Source organism: Aedes albopictus, chromosome 3, assembly GCF_035046485.1.
Source record: "Aedes albopictus strain Foshan chromosome 3, AalbF5, whole genome shotgun sequence".
NCBI lineage: Eukaryota > Metazoa > Arthropoda > Insecta > Diptera > Culicidae > Aedes > Aedes albopictus.
The window spans coordinates 3,206,193-3,225,578 of NC_085138.1; the positions used below are offsets into that span (position 1 = coordinate 3,206,193).

The 19,386-nt window shown below is 41.2% G+C and overlaps 1 protein-coding gene across 4 annotated transcripts in view; it reads left to right on the plus strand.

The window, feature by feature from the left end:
• The window catches only part of LOC109414187 (broad-complex core protein isoforms 1/2/3/4/5), a 106,691-nt gene that overhangs the window by 79,374 nt on the left and 7,931 nt on the right, over positions 1 to 19,386 (plus strand). For all 4 annotated transcript variants that reach the window (XM_019687970.3, XM_062859544.1, XM_062859545.1 and 1 more), the window contains exons 3-4: positions 14,122 to 14,439; positions 14,532 to 15,835. In XM_019687970.3, the coding sequence (XP_019543515.3) occupies positions 14,122 to 14,439; positions 14,532 to 15,835 (1,622 nt within the window). The remainder of the gene's footprint in view (positions 1 to 14,121; positions 14,440 to 14,531; positions 15,836 to 19,386) is intronic.

Consider the following 19,386-nt stretch of genomic DNA (forward strand, 5'->3'; position numbering starts at 1 on the left):
TAGAGAGAGAGCAAAGTTATCCAATCGCTGATGCAAATTAATCCTCCTGGCCACTTAAGGTTTAGGTGACGATGTTGATGTGGTAGCTTGGGCAGGGATCGCACATGCGTTTGAACTGCTCGCGTCTTACTCTTCATAAGTGCTCCCGTTTTCTGAGTAGACTTCCAAGTAGTAATCAAAATACCTTTGAAAATGTACTCATACTTTAGCCTGGCTTTAACCAATTGGAAATGTTCGTCGGGCTAAAATGATCGTTTTAGCTAAGATATGATCGTGCCAAGATTTGAAATCCGTATCTAAAGGCTAAGTGGTCCCTCAAGGGGCCTAAAGTTGCCAAAAATTGTATGGGGCTGAAAAAACATGCTATTGCACTGAAACCGATAATTTTAGGCAGAGCGTTAATGATTGACCCGTTAACGCCCAAGGTGTCTCACAATTTAAATCTTCAAACAAATTTGTTATCAAAGAGGTTCCAATAAAATAAGCATGATTTGATGAAAAAAATGGAAGTCTATGGTGTAGTTCCAAAAAAATTGTTTATTGTAGGTCCTCAATATCTGATAATTTTCTCGAGTTCTACTTCAACACAACTTCTACGCTATCGTTATATTCTGATCCGTATATATAAAATGCAGCTCTAAACAAGTGAGAGAGGAGATAACCACTCAAAAAGGATAGAAAAAGGACTTATAAATTGGGGCAGATATATAACCCGATAAACGCCTAAAAGTATGCAATGCATGCTTCTTGTAAATTCATGTAGTTTCGACTGCAAGGTTCAACATTTCTCATTTTTTTAACAAATCAAATAAAGAGAGCTCACTATATGTGGCATAAGCAAACGTTAAAATACTTTAGAAGTTATATTTTACACAAATAACTAATTCTAATAAAGTAATTGAGTTTTTCCTTCAACACCCCACAAACTCTCCTTACGTACACACCATACGTAAACTTTTTTGAAGTTTTTTATATTTAAAAAATAAAATCGTGTTAAGTACAGTCGCATTTTTACGCGGAGGATACGTACTGCGTACAAAAAACTCAGTTCAAAATTCAAAAAACTCCGTAAAAAGAGTCTCACCATTTCTCGACGAATCATGCAAAAATGAGACGATTAAACCGCGTAAAAAAAGACCTGACTGTACTGTTCCATTTAATTTGTCTCCTTTGACAGATACGTATTTCGACCTCAACTATATGGTCGTCTTCGGTGTCTCGTATTTACAGGTATTCTACTAACACGCCCAGGTTCATCATCATTCCATGTTTTGATATAAAATTTCAAACAGATATACTCTACAAGGCTTCTCCACTTATGTTTGTACTACTCCATGATTGTTTATTCGTGAACAATATGTGAATTTTATGGTGTTATTCTGGGCACTAACAAAGTTATATCGAAAAGATAATGTGAAATCCCAGAATGAATCCCGGGAGGATATACAGAAGGAATTCTGAGAGTCATATCTGGTAGAGTTCTGAGGGAATCTCAACTGAAGGCTTGGTAGTAATCCCTGAAATAATCACAGAAGAAATCCCGGGAGGAATTGCTGTATAAATCCCGAGCGAGGATCCCGGCTCATAGAAAGAATTCCATTAGGATTCTCTGAATATGTTTCGACAGAACACTTTGAAAGTATACTAAAATGAATATGTGAAGTAATTCCAGAAGAAATCCGTGAAAGAATGCTGGGTAAAATTTCTGAAAGCGGCTTTTCGGGCCCGTATGAAGTTGATCACCAATATCAACTTCTTTTCCCGATCAGCCTAGATAGCTGTGTAGTGTCGGTAGCGGTTAGTTCAACTGGCTAAGAATAGCACTACGGACCGCCTGTTCCAGTGGTAGGAATCCACTAATCAGGTGACCCCTAATTCATGGTGTTATGCGGCTTTATGCTTACCGTGCCTAGGAATGAATGGCTAGGGGGGTCTAATAAAAACCTAACCGCAAACGGAGCCTGTGGAGTACCAGGGCACCCTCCACAGTATTTGCCCTTACTGTGCTAACCGGAGCAATAGCGCGGTGGACCTTGTGTTTCTCCGAGACAATCAGCTGCCCTTCTTCAATCTCATTCTTGAGGCTGAATAAGGGCGGGATTATGAAGATGTTATTAATTAGTTTAGATTTTCACCTATATGGTTTCGCATTATGCGTTTTACACAGTGTATTCTGTGCATCCTCGCCTTTGGCGCACTCAATTCGATACCGATCTGGCTTTATTGTTGCTGTTCTTTTTTGTGCTGTGATTGTTAAGAGTTTAATCTTGCCTAGTTTGGGTAGTGGCTACGGTTAGGATAGCTCAGATCAATCTTCAGCACAAAAGAACAGCAACGATCAATCTTTGTAGACTTATGCAAAATGGTACAGCCCAAGTGGCGTTAGTCCAAGAACCTTACTTTCGTAAGGGGAATTTCTATTTAGGAAACCTTGTGAATCCGGTGTTTGCTACTTTCAGTAAAAATGAAATGGCAAACTCACGTGTCATGCCTCGAGCATGTGTGCTTGTCAACAACGCAATCGTTGCTACACTCATCTCTGAACTAACTACCAGAGATGTATGTGCTATCATAATAGATGTATCTGTTGGAAACCTCAACAGGAAATACGTTTATTGTTCGGTTTATTTACCGCATGATGAACCATCCCCTACGGATGCTTTCAAGCAAGTCATTGCATACTGCACTTCAAAAGGCCTTCCGCTAATTGTTGGTAGTGATGCTAATGCTCACCATATAATCTGGGGCAGCTCAGACATCAATTTGAGAGGCTCCAGTTTGATGGAATACTTGAGTAGTACAGATCTTGGATTACTTAACATAGGCAACCGCCCAACCTTCATGGTATCTGGTAGAGAGGAAGTGTTAGACATAACGCTTTGCTCTAGCAGAATTAGTCATGAGCTGACCAATTGGCATGTGTCAGATGAAGAATCTTTATCTGACCATCGTTACATCTTGTTTGAACATGTGAATTTTACTTCGCAAACTTTGCGTTTCAGGAATCCCCGGTCAACCAACTGGGATCTCTTTACCGATTTGGTTGCAGCCAAATTTCATGGATACTCACCATCAATTGACACTCCAAGTGATTTAGATGATGCCGTTGATACTACAACGGCCTTCATCATGGAAGCTTTTGAAGAAGCCTGCCCTCTGCGGTCTGTGAAGACCACAAGAGGAACCCCTTGGTGGAACTCCGATCTGGCGAAGCTCAGGAAACAATGTAGAAAGAGTTGGAACAGACGACGTTCGGCTGGATCGGAAGCTTTCATGTCGGCTCGCAAGGCCTACCAGAAAGCTCTTCGGTCTGCTGAACGATCCGGCTGGAAAAACCTTTGTACAAATGTTTCCAGTCTGAGTGAAGCCAGTCGATTGAACAAAATCCTTGCAAAATCTAAGGATTTTCAAGTGAACGAACTTCGTTTGCCAAATGGTGATTTCACTTCCTCTGATGAGGAAGTTTTAGAATGTTTATTCAGTACACACTTCCCCGGATGTGTGGATATTACATCTTCGGATGAACCTGATGTCTTTTCTTGTAGTTATGATTCTTTAGCTTCGGCTCGGAGTATCATAACTTTAGAATCGATTGAATGGGCACTTAATAGCTTTGCTCCTTTCAAATCTCCTGGGGCAGATGGGATTTATCCTATTTTGCTTCAGAAGGGATTTGATCATTTCAAACATGTTTTGAAACAAGTACTTGTTTGCAGTTTTGCTACAGGATATATTCCCAAATCCTGGCGGGATATTACTGTGAAGTTTATTCCGAAAGTGGGTCGCGCGTCGTATGAAGAAGCAAAGAGCTTCAGACCTATCAGTTTGACCTCTTTTCTTCTGAAATGCTTAGAACGCATTGTGGATCATCACATCCGTGATGTTTATCTGGCCAATGTGCCTCTTCATGTGAACCAACATGCTTACCAATCTGGAAAGTCCACTGTGACTCTTTTACACAAAGTTGTTTACGATATCGAGAAGGCATTCGCTCAAAAGCAATCCTGCTTGGGTGTTTTCTTAGATATCGAGGGTGCCTTTGACAACGTGCCTTTCGATGCCATATTGGAAGCCGCACGGGGTCATGGTATATCTCCAATGATTTCCAATTGGATTCACCAAATGCTCAAAAACCGACATCTCTTCTCGACATTGCGTCAAGCGGCGATTAGGAAATTGAGTGTTTGTGGATGCCCCCAAGGGGGAGTCTTATCACCACTTTTATGGAATCTCGTAGCAGATACGCTATTGAGGCAACTCAATAATAGCGGTTTTCCTACTTATGGTTTTGCCGACGACTACCTAACATTGTTAGTCGGTATGTGCATCAGCACCCTTTTCGACCTGATGCAAAACGCTCTTCAGGTAGTTGAGGGTTGGTGTCGCCAATATGGCCTCTCGGTAAATCCGAGTAAAACATCTATTGTACTTTTCACGGAAAAGCGAAACCGTAATGGTGTTCGAACTTTACGTCTCTTTGATTCTGAAATCGATGTGACTGAACAGGTAAAGTACGTTGGAGTCATTCTTGATTCCAAGCTTTCCTGGACACCTCATGTTGAGTTCAGAATCAAGAAAGCTTGTATGGCCTTCGGGCAATGCCGGCGAACCTTTGGTACAACTTGGGGTCTAAAACCCAAGTATATCAAATGGGTCTACACAACTGTTGTTCGGCCAATATTGGCCTATGGATGTCTTGTGTGGTGGCAAAAGGGCGAAGTGAGAACGGTCCAATCAAAGTTAGGCCATCTCCAAAGGATGTGCTTAATGGCGATGTCTGGAGCGTTCTCTTCAACTCCCACGGCAGCGCTCGAAGTTCTCTTTGACGTTGTCCCACTACACATTCATCTCAAACAAGAAGCACTTTCTTGCACTTACCGTCTATGGGTACTCGGTTTACTAGAGGAAACTCCTGTGAACCGCAGTTCAACACACAACTCGTTGTTTCCACTTTTGGTGAATTGGGACAAAGTTGTCCTTGCTCCAAGTGATCTTACAATTGCTTGTAATTTTCCATATAGGACATTTTCCACGAAATTCCCTTCCCGGGAAGAGTGGACATCTGGTTATCTGGAAAGAAGTATTTCAGACGGCATCGTATGTTACACTGATGGCTCCCTTCTCGAAGGTCGAGCAGGTGCTGGTGTTTATTCTCGTGAGCTAAGGCTGTATCAGTCTTATTCACTTGGCAGACACTGCACCGTTTTTCAGGCCGAAATCTTTGCTCTTATGTGCGGAGTGCAATCAGCACTTCAGCAGCACGTAATGGGCAAAGTAATATACTTCTGTTCAGATAGCCAGGCTGCTATTAAAGCACTTGCTTCGGCCAACTCCAGGTCGAAGATAGTTATCGCTTGTCGAACTCAAATTGAGGAGCTGAATTCAGCAAACGCTGTTCACCTTGTATGGGTACCTGGCCATTCTTCCATCGCTGGAAATGAATTGGCTGATGAGTTAGCTCGCACTGGAGCATCACATGACTTCATTGGCCCTGAGCCAGCTATTCCGGTATCCAAGTGTTGGGTGAAGCTTCAGATTGACACCTGGGCTGCCACTCAGCACAAACAATACTGGAATAGTTTGGAGTCATGTCGTCAAACAAAATTGTATTGTACTGAGCCATCTCTAGGGGTGGCAAAGTATCTAACAAATCTGTCAAAGCAGAATTGCAGCATGCTGGTCAAAGCATTGACTGGCCACTGCCGACTCAGTTATCATATGGCGAATATTCAGCAAGCTGATTCATTTGCATGTGATAGCTGTGAATCCGATTATGGAACTTCGTATCATTTAATATGTAACTGTCCAGCTTTTGCGCAATTGCGTTTCCGAGTACTCGGGAAACACTTATTAAGTGAAACTGACTTCAGAAACCTGAATCTTCAGGACGTTCTGTTGTTCTTGACCCGCTGTGGTAAAGAGCTATAGGCTCTCTTTACGCTTTATGCAATATCACAGTGCCCTTCTCAGGGCGCTGTTTGAACCCATTGTGGCACGCTAATGCGTTATTACAGTGTCCTTTTCAGGACGCTATGTGAACCCATTGTGGTACGCTTTTGCGAGTATGACGATCCTATTCCCTTACCTGTCCTTTCCCATCTCCTATCCTTTTTCCTTCCCTTCTCCGTCAGGTAAATGATGAATAGGCTCGTGTTCATGGCGATGGCACAAATTTCCCAAATGGAGGAGAACGTGCCTCTAGAGCCGACCTACTGATACCTGATATATCGAAAAGATAATGTGAAATCCCAGAATGAATCCCGGGAGGATATACAGAAGGAATTCTGAGAGTCATATCTGGTAGAGTTCTGAGGGAATCTCAACTGAAGGCTTGGTAGTAATCCCTGAAATAATCACAGAAGAAATCCCGGGAGGAATTGCTGTATAAATCCCGAGCGAGGATCCCGGCTCATAGAAAGAATTCCATTAGGATTCTCTGAATATGTTTCGACAGAACACTTTGAAAGTATACTAAAATGAATATGTGAAGTAATTCCAGAAGAAATCCGTGAAAGAATGCTGGGTAAAATTTCTGAAAGAATCCTTTCAGGATTTTCTAAAGCAATTCTGGCAGAAATCCCTGAAGTTATTCCTGAAGGAATCCCGTAAAGAATACCTGATGTATTCCTTAGAGAGATCATGACAGGAATGCGGACCAGAAACTGAGCAGGCATTCCTGCAAGAACCATATAATATGTCTCTATGATCTAGGGTTGCCTGAAAACAATCTCGGAAGAAACATATACTTTTTTCATTTTTTTTTGGGAGGGATCCCTTAAGGAATAACAACAGGAATCATGGAAGGAATCTTTGAAGGAATTCCAGCACAAATCCCTGAAAGTATGCAGAAAAGAATAATTAACAGAATCCTTTCAGGATTTTCCAAAACAACGCCTGCAAAAATCCCTAAAGTGAACTCCGGAGCAATCCATTCAGCAATCTCGGAAGCAATATCTGAAGAAATCTCGGGAATAAACCTGAGAAGATTCTCGAAATGAATGCCTGAAGAAATCCTGGAGAGAATTCCTGAAGGTATCTCAAAAAGAACCTCAGCTCATCTAATCTCACCTCAATTCTTCACCCTATTCTCTAGCCTCTACCTTACTGTCTTCTATGCCCTCTATTCCAACCCTCTATCCTACGCTCTATCATAACCTTCAACCCTACCATCTGCCCTACCCTCTAAACTATCCTCTACTATAACCACTGCCCTATCCTTTACAGTACCCTCTAGTCTATATTGTGCTTAATCGTACCGTCTATCCTGTTTTCTACCATAACATTTTTCCTACCCTCAAACCTACTCTCTATTCTACCCTTCTCCCTACCGTCTACCCTATCCTCTACCCTAACCTTCTACTCCACTCCCTCTACTCTATCATTCACCTAAACCCTCTACCCGACCGTCTGCTCCACCTTTTATCCCACCCACTACCCTACCATTTACCCTTTAGATACGCATATTTCATGGTATTATAGCTCAAACTACCATTCAGTGGCCACTAACTTGGGTATGGTCCGTCATCTTGGGTTTCAAAATGGCGTTGGATTTGGATATTCATTTTTGAGTTCTACTCATGAAGCCCGATCGATAGATACCCATAATGCATGGTATCATAGATCAAACTCTCATTCTGTGGCCGCCATCTTGAATATGGGCCGCCATCTTGGATTTCTAAACAGAGTCAAATATCGTTTTTTGACTTCTACTCATGAAGCCCGATCGATAGATACCCATATTGCATAGTATCATAGCTCAAACTACCATTCCGTGACCGCCATCTTGGAATATGGTCCGCCATCTTGGATCCCAAAATGGCGTTGGATATTGGTTTTTGACTTCTACTCATCAAGCCCGATCGATAGATACCCATATTGCATGTTGTTATAGCTCAAACCAACATGTTTATTTGATTTCAATCCAGCAGAGGCTTCTTGAGGCCTTTCTGTTTAAGTTCGATGACTAGATAATCTACACAGTAAGAAATTCTGAAAAACTGCACTTGACGTGAATATTAGAACGTTTTATTTCCAATGTATTTCGATTTTACATAGAAGATTTTTTTGCACACAAAGCTGTAAACAAGCTCCATACTGCATATAACCGATGAAAAATTGCGTTGAAAGCAATGGAGGTTATTTTATTACACCGAACTCGATGTAACGATGTTGAACTGTGTACATATTAGTAATAATAAGATCATTATGAAAAACGTACCGTTTGATTTAATATTCAATAAAATATACCGTAGCAGGCGAACATCCTTTCGAGTGTCAACCAACTAATATCGTAGTAATTCTGCCTCGGGTATGCGAACAGTCCACAGTAGTGATAGCTACGATCTTTTGAATGTTTCCAAAGCTTTGCTATGTAGGCTACAGTTCGCAATTGGTTATAGTCTCGGTAGAACGAATTACACTGCTCGACAAAATTTTACAAAATTTTGTGTTTTGGGATGAGAAAAAAAAGAACAGGGGTTTGGGACTCTAGAAGTGTCATAGTGAAAGAATTGTGGAAAAATATTGGACCGGCCTTCACAGTTTATGACCGAAGTTTGTATGGAAAACTTGGGGTGATCAATTGATATGCGCATTAGAACGCGCCTTGCATATATTTGGGCGTTTTCGGTATTAAGGTTTGTTTCGTCATCAGCTAACGCCTAAATATATGCAGAATGCGTTCTAATTCACATATCACCCCAAGTTGAACACACCAAGTTCTCCATACAAACTTCGGTCATAAACTGTGAACGCCCGGTCCATTATTTTTTTTATTTCACTATGACACTTCTAGAGTCCCAAACCCCTGTTCTTTTTTTTCTCATCCCATAACAAATTTTAGTGTTGAATGGTGTTATCACTATCGTGCTCAACAGTTCGCAGCTTTAGGCTTGATTGAAAATCAAACAATTTTGAAACTGACAAAGCATCTCTCCAATCAATGATCAATAAATCCATAAAAATAAGAATGTCCAATTGTTCGATTTGTCAATAATGACATTTTTATTTTTGCGGTTTATTGGGCATTCTTTTGAGGATATGCGATCCTCAACTGAGACATAATTCTCCTTTTTGTTCCATGATATCCCTCCAGTTTACAAAGTTTAAGTGGAATCTATCAATATTCTCCAACAGAAAATTTATTGTCATTAGAAGACCTAAAAAGTACTGCTTATGATCAAATTCAGTTCATTCACATTTTGCTTTCTTTATACGAAAACCGAAAAAAAATTTTGAAAATATCTATTGAAGATCAAAATAAGTTCTTTTAGACGTTCATCTAGAACACGACGCTGCCAAATCAACACCACACTTAATTACTCCCGAATACGTAGAACTTGAAGCTCATGCTACCATTCAAAGAGTACTAAGGATTTATACAACTAAAATTTTTGAGATTTTTGTCCAAGTGCATCATAATAAATATCTCAGTCGTCTGTCAACCGATGTCGGTTCTCCTGGCACCAAATGAAAGCTACAATATCCTAGTAGAACCCTATACAATTTTATTAGGATTGGACATTTGGTTACTGAGATATCTTTCAAAGAGTATTTGAGAGTAATACAGGTTAACTTTTTGAGATATTTTTGAGAAAGTGTATCATAATAAATATCTCAGCCATCTGTCAACCTATTTGGGTTCTCTAAGCACCAAATGAAAGCTACAACATCCTTGTAAAAGGTTCTGAAATTTTATTTCGATTGGATATTTGGTTACTGAGATATCTTTCGAAGAGTATTTCAATAAATTCCTTTTTTTTATTATTATATTCGCTTGTTATCTTGCATTAGATTTTGACCAGTCTAAGGTAAATTATTTTTCAATAAATAATGCTGATCTCATAGAAAGTGTATCGGAGGCGAATGACTTTTTGTTAAAACCTCTTTAATAAATAAATAAATAAATAAATAATAATAATAATAATAATATAAAGTGTATATATATAAAAATGTTCCTTTGAGGCAACAAAACTCACGAACGGCTGGACCGATCAGGATGACTCTTGCATGGTTTGATTCGTATTCATGGTAGCTGTGTTTATAAGTAAAAAAAAGTTACGAAAAATAACTGAAAAAGTAAGAAAATTGATAAAGTACTGATTTTTATGAACTGGGAAGAAAATCAGCATGATAGAAAATGAAACCAATCTAGAGTGCGGTGCTATTTTGAGCTCAACAGTTGTCAAACCACCACAAGCCGGCAAGACAAAGTTTGCCGGGACAGCTAGTTGAAAATAATAACCTGCTAATAATAATTGAGGGGGTGACCCCAAACTTTTGAACGGGAGTGTACATATTGCATAGTATCCGAAGCAGCATTGTCGTTAAAAAGCATATATTCGGGAGGAGGACCGCCATCTTGGAACCTAAGCCGCCATCTTGAACATAAATATCCTTGCTACCACCTCCACATCCTAAGGAATGTGTATACCAAATTTGATTGAAATTTCTTGACGCATTTCAGAGTTATTATTATGTTCCGGCGTACATATATACACACATACATACATACATATAAACATACAAATAGACAAACATACAAACATATAAACATACAAGCATATAAACATACAATCATACATACATCGACTTTTGTATGTATCGATAAACAACTCTGCTGAAGAAATGAACTGTAAATTATTACCCATTGTCAAGATTCCATGGAAATATTTATTTTTTTCGCATTGGAAATGATGCTCACAGATCGTGACAATATGCATTCTTTGCAGCATCGTTTACGCCACCTAGTGAACCAGTCACATACTATATTGTCCACTATGAGCAAGGTATGGGTGTGGAGAACATCTTCTCTAAAGAAAGTATTCTAAAATTTTGCATAATTCTGGAGATATTCACATCCAAAGGACTGCCCTATTTATAGGACGCTGAGCGTTCGGGGCATCTGTCCTATAAATAGGACGCTGGGTGGATATGGGTTAAGATCAATCAAAAATCATCAATCATAATCCCAAAAAAATCTCATTTAATCATTAATCATAAATCTTAATCACACTGATTTCGCAATTCTGAGCACATTTTGGCCCTAAAATCATCGTTTTTATTAGAATAGGGTATTTTTTTCGTCGGAAACAATTTCATGTTTTTATTTGCCCCATACAATTTTTGACAATTTTAGGCCCCTTGAAAGGCCACTTAGCCTTGAGATGCGGACTTCAAAGTTTAACACGATTATTTCTTAGCAAAAACGATCATTTTCTAGCAACAAACTTTTAACATTTCCAATTTTTGCAAAATAAGGCCTACTATCCAAGCTTCATGTAGCATCAGCAACCATGCGTCTCCATTCTCATTTTTGGCGTCAACAAGAAGAGGTGCCGAATGGTGATGTTGTTAGATGTTAGCTTTGAACACTCAGGCTTTCCCACTTGGCCGGATTTCGTTAAAATCGTACCCCGGCTCGTCGCATGACACCTCCCAGAGCGATGTTGAAGAGTAAGCATGAGAGTCTACCACTTTGTCACAGTTCCGGCGAGATTCGAACATACTAGACAGATCGCCCGAAACCCTCACGCTGCATCTTACACCGTCCATCGTCCATCGCTTTCATCAGCCTAGCGAGCTTCCCGGAGAAGTTCTTCTCGTCCATGATTTTCCACAGGTCTGTGCGGTCGATACTGTCGTTCGCTGCCTTGAAGTTGATGAACAGGTGGTGCGTAAGGAACTGGTATTCGTGGCATTTTCGGAGGTTTTGCTACACGGTGAAAATCTGGTCCGTTGTCGAGCGGCCATCGACGAAGTCGACTGGATAACTTCCCACAAACTCATTCACTTTAGGTGAAATACGACGGAAGATGATCTGGGGTAGCACTTTGTAGGCGGCATTCGGAATTGTAGTCGCTCGGAAGATCTCATACTCCAACTTGTCACCCTTCTTGTAGATGAGGCATTTGACCCCTTTCTTAAATTCCTCCGGAAGCTGTTCGGTCTCACAGATCCGGACTATTAGCCGGTTTCAGGCAAGTGGCCAACTTTTTCGGGCCCATCTTGATGAGTTCTGCTCTGATACCATCCTTACCAGCAGACTTATTGTTCTTAGCAGCTGGATAGCATCCTTAACTTCCCTCAACGTGGGAGTTGGCTCGTTGTCCATGTCTGCTCTGTCCGCACCTTCCAGATGTTCGTCGTAGTGTTGCTTCCACCTTTTGATCACCTCACGTCCGTCAGCCAAGAGGCTCCCGTCCTTACCCTTCAGCATTTGTTCGAATTCCGCTTTTTTTAGGTGGCTTCTTCCGTTTGCTGTTTCCAAGTTCTTTTATTTCGTTCCACGTTCTGCAGCATGACCGCCCTCGCTGCATTCTTCTCTTCCAAAATGTTTCTGCACTCTTCATCGAACCAATCATACCTCCGGCTCCATTTCACATATTCAACGTTGGTCTCCGCTGAGTTGTTGATAGCTGTTTTTATTGTACTCCAGCAGTCCTCGAGAGGGGCTTCATCGAGCTCGCCCTCATTCGGCAATGCTGTCTCGACATTCTGCGCGTATGCTCCAGGTAATTCCAAGGCGGTCGTAGGTATCGTGTGTTAATCACGGAGAGTTTTTGGCGCATTTTTACTATCACCAAGTAGTGGTCAGAGTTGAGGTTAGCGCCACAATTGGTCCTGACGTCGATAATGTCAGAGTAGTGTCGTCCGTCAATCAGGACGTGATCAATTTGGAATTCTGTCTGCTGTGGTAATCTCCAGGTGTAGGGTTATATGGGAGCTGTTTTGGGGAAAGGTGCTACGTATGGCCATGTTTTTGAAGGCGACAAAATCAGTGAATCGTATGACGTTTTAGTTCTTCAGCTGGTGGACGCTGAACTTTCCAATCATCGGTCTGAATTCCTCCTCCTCCTGGCCTACCTGAGCGTTTAGGTCTCTCAAATATGATGATCTTGACGACGTGTCTCGGGCTGCTATCATACTCGCGTTCGAGCTGCGTGTAGAATGCGTCCTTATCATCATCAGTGCTTCCGGACTAAGGGCTGTGCACGTTGAATATGCTGGATGAAGAACCGGCCCTTGACCCTTGACTTGCACATTTTTTTTCGTTGATCGGGCACCAACCGATCACGCGCCTTGGTATATCGCCCATCGCTGGGGTCGTTGCCGTTGGTCTCGGTTCGTATTATCTTGTTGATTATTTGTTGCTTGGTGTTTTACGGCCGTCTCGCATGGTCTAACATCAACGCCTCGGTTTACTGTCCGGAGGGCCCCAGTAAGTTTGCCGAAGCAAACCCTCCGTCCCCGTTTCCGTCTGTATCAGAGAAATTGCGGTGAGCGTCAAGTGGGTGACACCGTGTATAACGAATCCTGGCTGTACGACTAAAGTTCCCACTGGGGTTGGTTACCCGAAGTTCCGAACTGCCCTAAGGATTCTCGTATCCCGGCTGGTTTCAACTGGGAGGTAGGAATTAGAGTTACATGGCAGGGAGCTGAATGACCTCACAAGAGGTCTAATTCGCAGTGCCAGCCTTTATCGTGCCATAATGTTTGTATGTGTGTATGCACGTTAGAATGTGCGCAAAAAAAGTTTACTGACTTTTAATGCACTTCCTATTCGCCGGATCGCGAACTGATTGGACACGGTGTACGTTCTGAAAATCGAAAATTGAAAACTACAAATGAACTTTGAATCGTCGTGTTGGATTTTTAATAACAAATAAATAATAAAAACTCAATAATAAAAAACGATAATTCCTCATGAGAAAAATGCAGAGAATGATATGTTTTTTAAGTAAAATTCACACGCATTTTAAACGCAATGTGCAAGTCAGGTTAGGTAATGTCTAGACGAACATTTAAAAAGGGCCTATCTGCTTTGCGTAAACAAACATGTTTTTGTCTCTGTAGGGCCCATCTGCATCCACCCACGCACATCAACACCCTTATCAGAAGAGTGTTCTTCAAGCTATCTGTTAAGGGTGTTGATGTTCGTGGGTGGATGCAGATGGGCCCTACAGAGACAGAAACATGTTTGTTTACAAAAAGCAGATAGGCCCTTTTCAAATGTTCATCTAGATGTGTATACTTTGAACAAACATTCTGTTGAACAAATTTTTATTACAGACCAGTACTGGTGAGCCACTAGTCATTATCTATATCCCTTCCCACTTACAGGCGAGTCTACTGAGTTCTCTACCGCTGCTGCTGGACCAGTCCCATCTGACTGATGTGACACTGATAGCGGAGGGACGCAACATCAAGGCACACCGAGTGGTACTCAGTGCCTGCAGCACATTCTTCTCCGAGCTATTCCGCACACTGGATGGGCCACTGTATCCGGTGGTTGTCCTACCAGGCGCCTCCTTCCACGCGGTTGTGGCGCTTCTGACCTTCATGTACTCCGGAGAAGTTAACGTCTTTGAGGAACAAATCTCAACCCTGCTCTCGCTGGCCGAGACACTGGGCATCAAAGGATTGGCGGACTTCAGTGGAGTGAGTATAGTTTTGAACAAATAAAACTGTTTAAGAAATGTGACAAGCAAGCAACAACTTTTGTAACATATTTCCCATTCGATCATTCTCAGAATTCGCAAAAATCCAGCACCCCAACGACTGAGGCTTCTTCACGGGAGTCAGAAATTCCATCACCCTACCAGGGCATCAAAATGGAATCCCCAGGTGATTCCTACTTTCCACGACCCTTCAATTTCCATTCGCCGCTTTTCCCGCAAGCACTCAATCTGGCGACACACAACAACAACGCCAACAACAACAGCAGCAACAGTGGCGCAAATAACACCAATAACAACAACAACAACACCAGCTCGAGTAAATCGACGGACCCATTTTCACGATTTCTTCCGCAGAAGTGTGATATGATGCCAAACGAAGCGCTATGGAAGATGAATGAGGAAGGTGAAACTATAAATAGAGACAACAAAAGTGGCAGCAATAATGGTCCCAGCAGAAACAGCAGCAACAGTTTAGAAGATCGACAATCTGTCGATGCTAATAATAAGAACAACAATACCAGTCACAGCAGCGGCCTTAACCAGGGCCAGGGGGAGAGGCCGAGTGTGGCAAAAAACGACTCGGAATCGACTGCCACCGGTGCAGATCCTAAATTTAATCTCGATGTTGCCCAACTTCACAATGCGCATCACGATTCCGCACCATCCACGCCCTCCAGCAATCCGGACGAACAGCGTTCCCTGAACACTTGTTCTGCCAAGAAATCCACCAGCCAAGACAGTAAGCGAAAGAAAATTGACAAAATTGCCGAGAATCTTCGAACGCAAACCTCGGCCACGGCAGCCGCTGCCGCCGCCGCCGCTGCAGCCGCGGCCGCTTCCTTCAACAAGCATTTGCTGCAATCCTTGAAATTCCCACCGAGCTCGCAGTCACTCTCGCAGCTACATTTTTTCAGCAAACCACCCACCGTCACACCGGTGAGCAATCAACAACCCTCCTTTCTGGCTCACCATTTTCTAACGAATGAATCGGCATCGAAAACTCCGGAGAACCTAATCCTTCCCGACCCAGCGCATCCGTGTTCGGGGGGTGGTGGCGCGGGGACACTTCTAAATCATGGTGGTGGCGGTAGTGGCACGTTGTCACCCATTTCGTCGTCGATTTGCTCGGGCACGACGGCAGCAACGACAATCACTCCCTCCATGGCGATGGACATCGTTGGGGCTTCGTCTCTGAGCGCTGCCACTAGCAATATGCTGAAAGCCGCAGCCGCCGCCGCTGGCCATCACATGAGTCCCAGTGGAACGCCGGTGCAAAAACCACCCACCAAGCTGTACGCCACGTGTTTCATCTGCAACAAGCAGCTCAGCAATCAGTACAACTTGCGGGTGCACCTGGAGACGCATCAGAATGTTAGGTGAGTTGATTATGTATTTTAAGCGAAATGAAGTTGTAGAAGACATTACACTATGAAAAACTCTTCCGATTCTACTATGAAAATTGACTACTTATAGGTGATTGAGCAACAAATGGAGACGCTTGGTTGTTGATGGCTATGCTATCCATCACGGCGTTGTTTGGTATCATTACACTAGTTTACAGCGTTTTTGAACTCGGTAAACGGATGATAGTTTTTGGTGTAGAATCATGCCCTGAGTTCGAAAACGCAAAGGAAAAAAATTACAGTAGAGCGGAAAAATGTTCGATTTTCCATACAAGGTCGATGATTTGAAATCGATTTTTGTTCTATTTTTAAGCAATGTCGCTCACTTCGCATATCTCAATCTCATTATCCGTGATCAATGCTCCGATTGAGCTGCATTTTTTACTGTAAAACTTAAAAATTTTTGAAGCACAGTTTCGATATGAGTGCTAAATTATGCTTCAAAAATTTTGGTCGTTGACAGAAGTTCACGACTTCCGTTTTATTTTGTAAACTAATGTTATTAGCAATATTATTGTCCACCCAATAGGAGGCAATCAGTGAAGTACTAGATTGAAAGTAGTGAGCTGGATTTTTGTATGGTGAGATGATCAATTCTCCATTTCTGCAAACATGATTTCTTGCCTAATTTGATGCTGGTTGAGCAAAAGTTTGGATAGCTGTGTTGTTGTATTATTTATTTCTTGCAACTTTAACAACACAGTAACCCAAACTTTTGCTCAAACAGCATCAAATTAGGCAAGAAATCATATAACCCACGCTGTTTGCACCATTTCATTGCAGAAATAAAGAATTGATCATCTCACCATACAAAAATCCAGCTCACTACTTTCAATCTAGTAGTTCACTGATTGCCTCCTATAGGACACAATCTGTGAAGTACTAGATTGAAAGTAGTGAGCTGGATTTTTGTATGGTGAGATGATAATTTCTCAATTTCTGCAATAAAATTGTGCGAACAGTGTGGGCGCTATGATTTCTTGACTAATTTGATGTTGTTTGAACAAAAGTTTGGGTGACTGTGTTGTTGTATTACTTATTTCTTGTAACTTCAACAATACATTTACCCAAACTTTTGCTCAAACAGCATCAAATAATGCAAGAAATCATATAACCCACACTGTTCGCACAATTTTATTGCAGAAATTGAGAAATTATCATCTCACCATACAAAAATCCAGCTCACTACTTTCAATCTAGTACTTCACTGATTGCGCCCTATAGGACAGATCGGCGAAGTACTAGATTTGTTGTAATGAGCTGAATTTTGGTATGGTGAGAAGGTCAATTCTCCGTTTCTGCAATGAAATGGTGCAAAAAGCGTAGTATTATGATACCTTGCCTAATTTGATGCTGTTTGAGCAAAACTTTGGGCAACAGTGTTGTTATTTTCTCCATTTCTTGCAACATAAACAACATAAATATCCAAAGTTTTGCTCAAACAGCATCAAATTAGGCAAGGAATCATAACACCCCACGCTTTTTGCACCATTTCATTGCAGAAACGGAGAATTGACCTTCTCACCATACTAAAATTCGGTTCATTACTACAAATCTAGTACTACATCGAACGTGCCCCATTGACGCCCAATATTTTTATTCTTATCATATATATTCAAAAAATCTAAAAAAAATCAACGTTTGATAATTGAATTATTTGGATAGATCAGTATTTTTTATAATAGGACGCTATTAGTGAAGTACTAGATGGAAAGCAGGGAGCTGGAGTTTTGCATGGTGAGATGATCGATTCACGGTGCTCCATTTACCGTTGTTATAAAATAAAATATACCATCAAAACCTGAAACACCATTCTCTTTATTTATCTATCCTACACCTCTGGACAGATTTTTAAAATCATCGTTGGGCGAAATTTTGAGTTACGCCCTTTTAAAGGGCCTAACCTCTAAAAAATCGAGTTTTCCATAGAATAACATTACATTTCATAACAGAATCATGAATTAAAGGGCGTAACTCAAAATTTCGCCCAACGATGATTTTAAAAATCTGTCCAGAGGTGTAGGATAGATAAATAAAGAGAATGGCGTTTCAGGTTTTGATGGTATATTTTATTTTATAATAACGGTAAATGGAGCACCGTGCGATTCTCTATTTCTGCAACGCAAACAGCGTGGGTATTATGATTTCTTACCTAATTGGATGCTGTTTGAGCAAAACTTTGGGTAAATGTATTGTTGAAGTTGCAAGAAATAAATAATACAACAACACAGTCACCCAAATTTTTGTTCAAACAGCATCAAATTAGTCAAGAAAACACAATGCCCACGCTGTTTGTTTCAGTGCTGAAATGGATTTTTTGTTTGTATTTTAACAGGGAGCTGATTCTAAAATTTGCAAAAATGGATAATTGATCATCTCACCATACCAAAATCCAGCTCACTACTTCCAATCACTTCACCGATTGCATCATATACTGTTTATTTTTGTAAATTTCAACTTGTCTAAACTGGATGCGTTTACTCTTTTTTTTTAGTTTTTTATTTTTATAATGATTCAATCAGGGTTCCTGATTTGCACTTTTCATCTTCTTCCACACTCGAAGACAGTCAGCAGCGAACGGTCGTCGCTTTAGTTTTGGGTTTGTTTGTCAACGACGACAGCAAACTCAGGCGAACGGTGGGAAGCCACACTTGGAGATTACTCATTCGTCCACATTCGCATCGCAAGCGATCGAGCGGTGATGCGATTCGTGAGTGATACGAGTTATAATGTGCATACAATTTTTTGATGTTTTCGAATTATTTTCTTTGCTAATCTAGCATTTCAACAACAATACACTAAAAATGTATGCATTACATGCAGAAATTCTCTTCTAGTTATGATAATAGCCGCTTCGATCGCTCACCAGCATTCTTCACCATTCGCCATTCATTCATTCGCTTGCGATCCAAACTGCGACGATCGACAACGAATATCCATGTCAACCAGCTTGGGCATCGCTTCCCACTGGTGATGGGTTGCGTGTTTGATCATGACTATCTGTTTGCTGCATCTTTCTCAATTCGCTTCAGCAAAGAGGAGTGAACATGAATGGAGTGAGGCGAATATACCGATCCTTGGATTCAATAACTAGTTGTCCCGGTGGTTCTGTCACATTCATCCGAAAACCATTCGCCCGAATGACAAACGCCCAAATGTCACTTGCCCGAAAAGACCATTCGCCCAAATGTAACAAATGCCCGAATACTATAAAAATTATGATAACACTTCTCTGAAATCAATTTAGACGTCCACGCGTATGACTGAACGCCGTTTGACCAAATGCCCATCCAGTTGCCAGATGTGATGATGTATATGACATAAAGATACGATTCAAGGACCAGTCTACTCCGCCGATTACCAATTTCTTTCTAGATTATCAATTGAAAGTAACTGAGCTCTTCCTTTGAACACAGTCTAATCTAAAACTTATATTGTTAAAGACAGTTTCGAAAATATTTATAAGAATGTTTCTTTCTTTTGTTAACAGGCGATTATTTCTAAGAAGAAATTTCCCCTTCTTT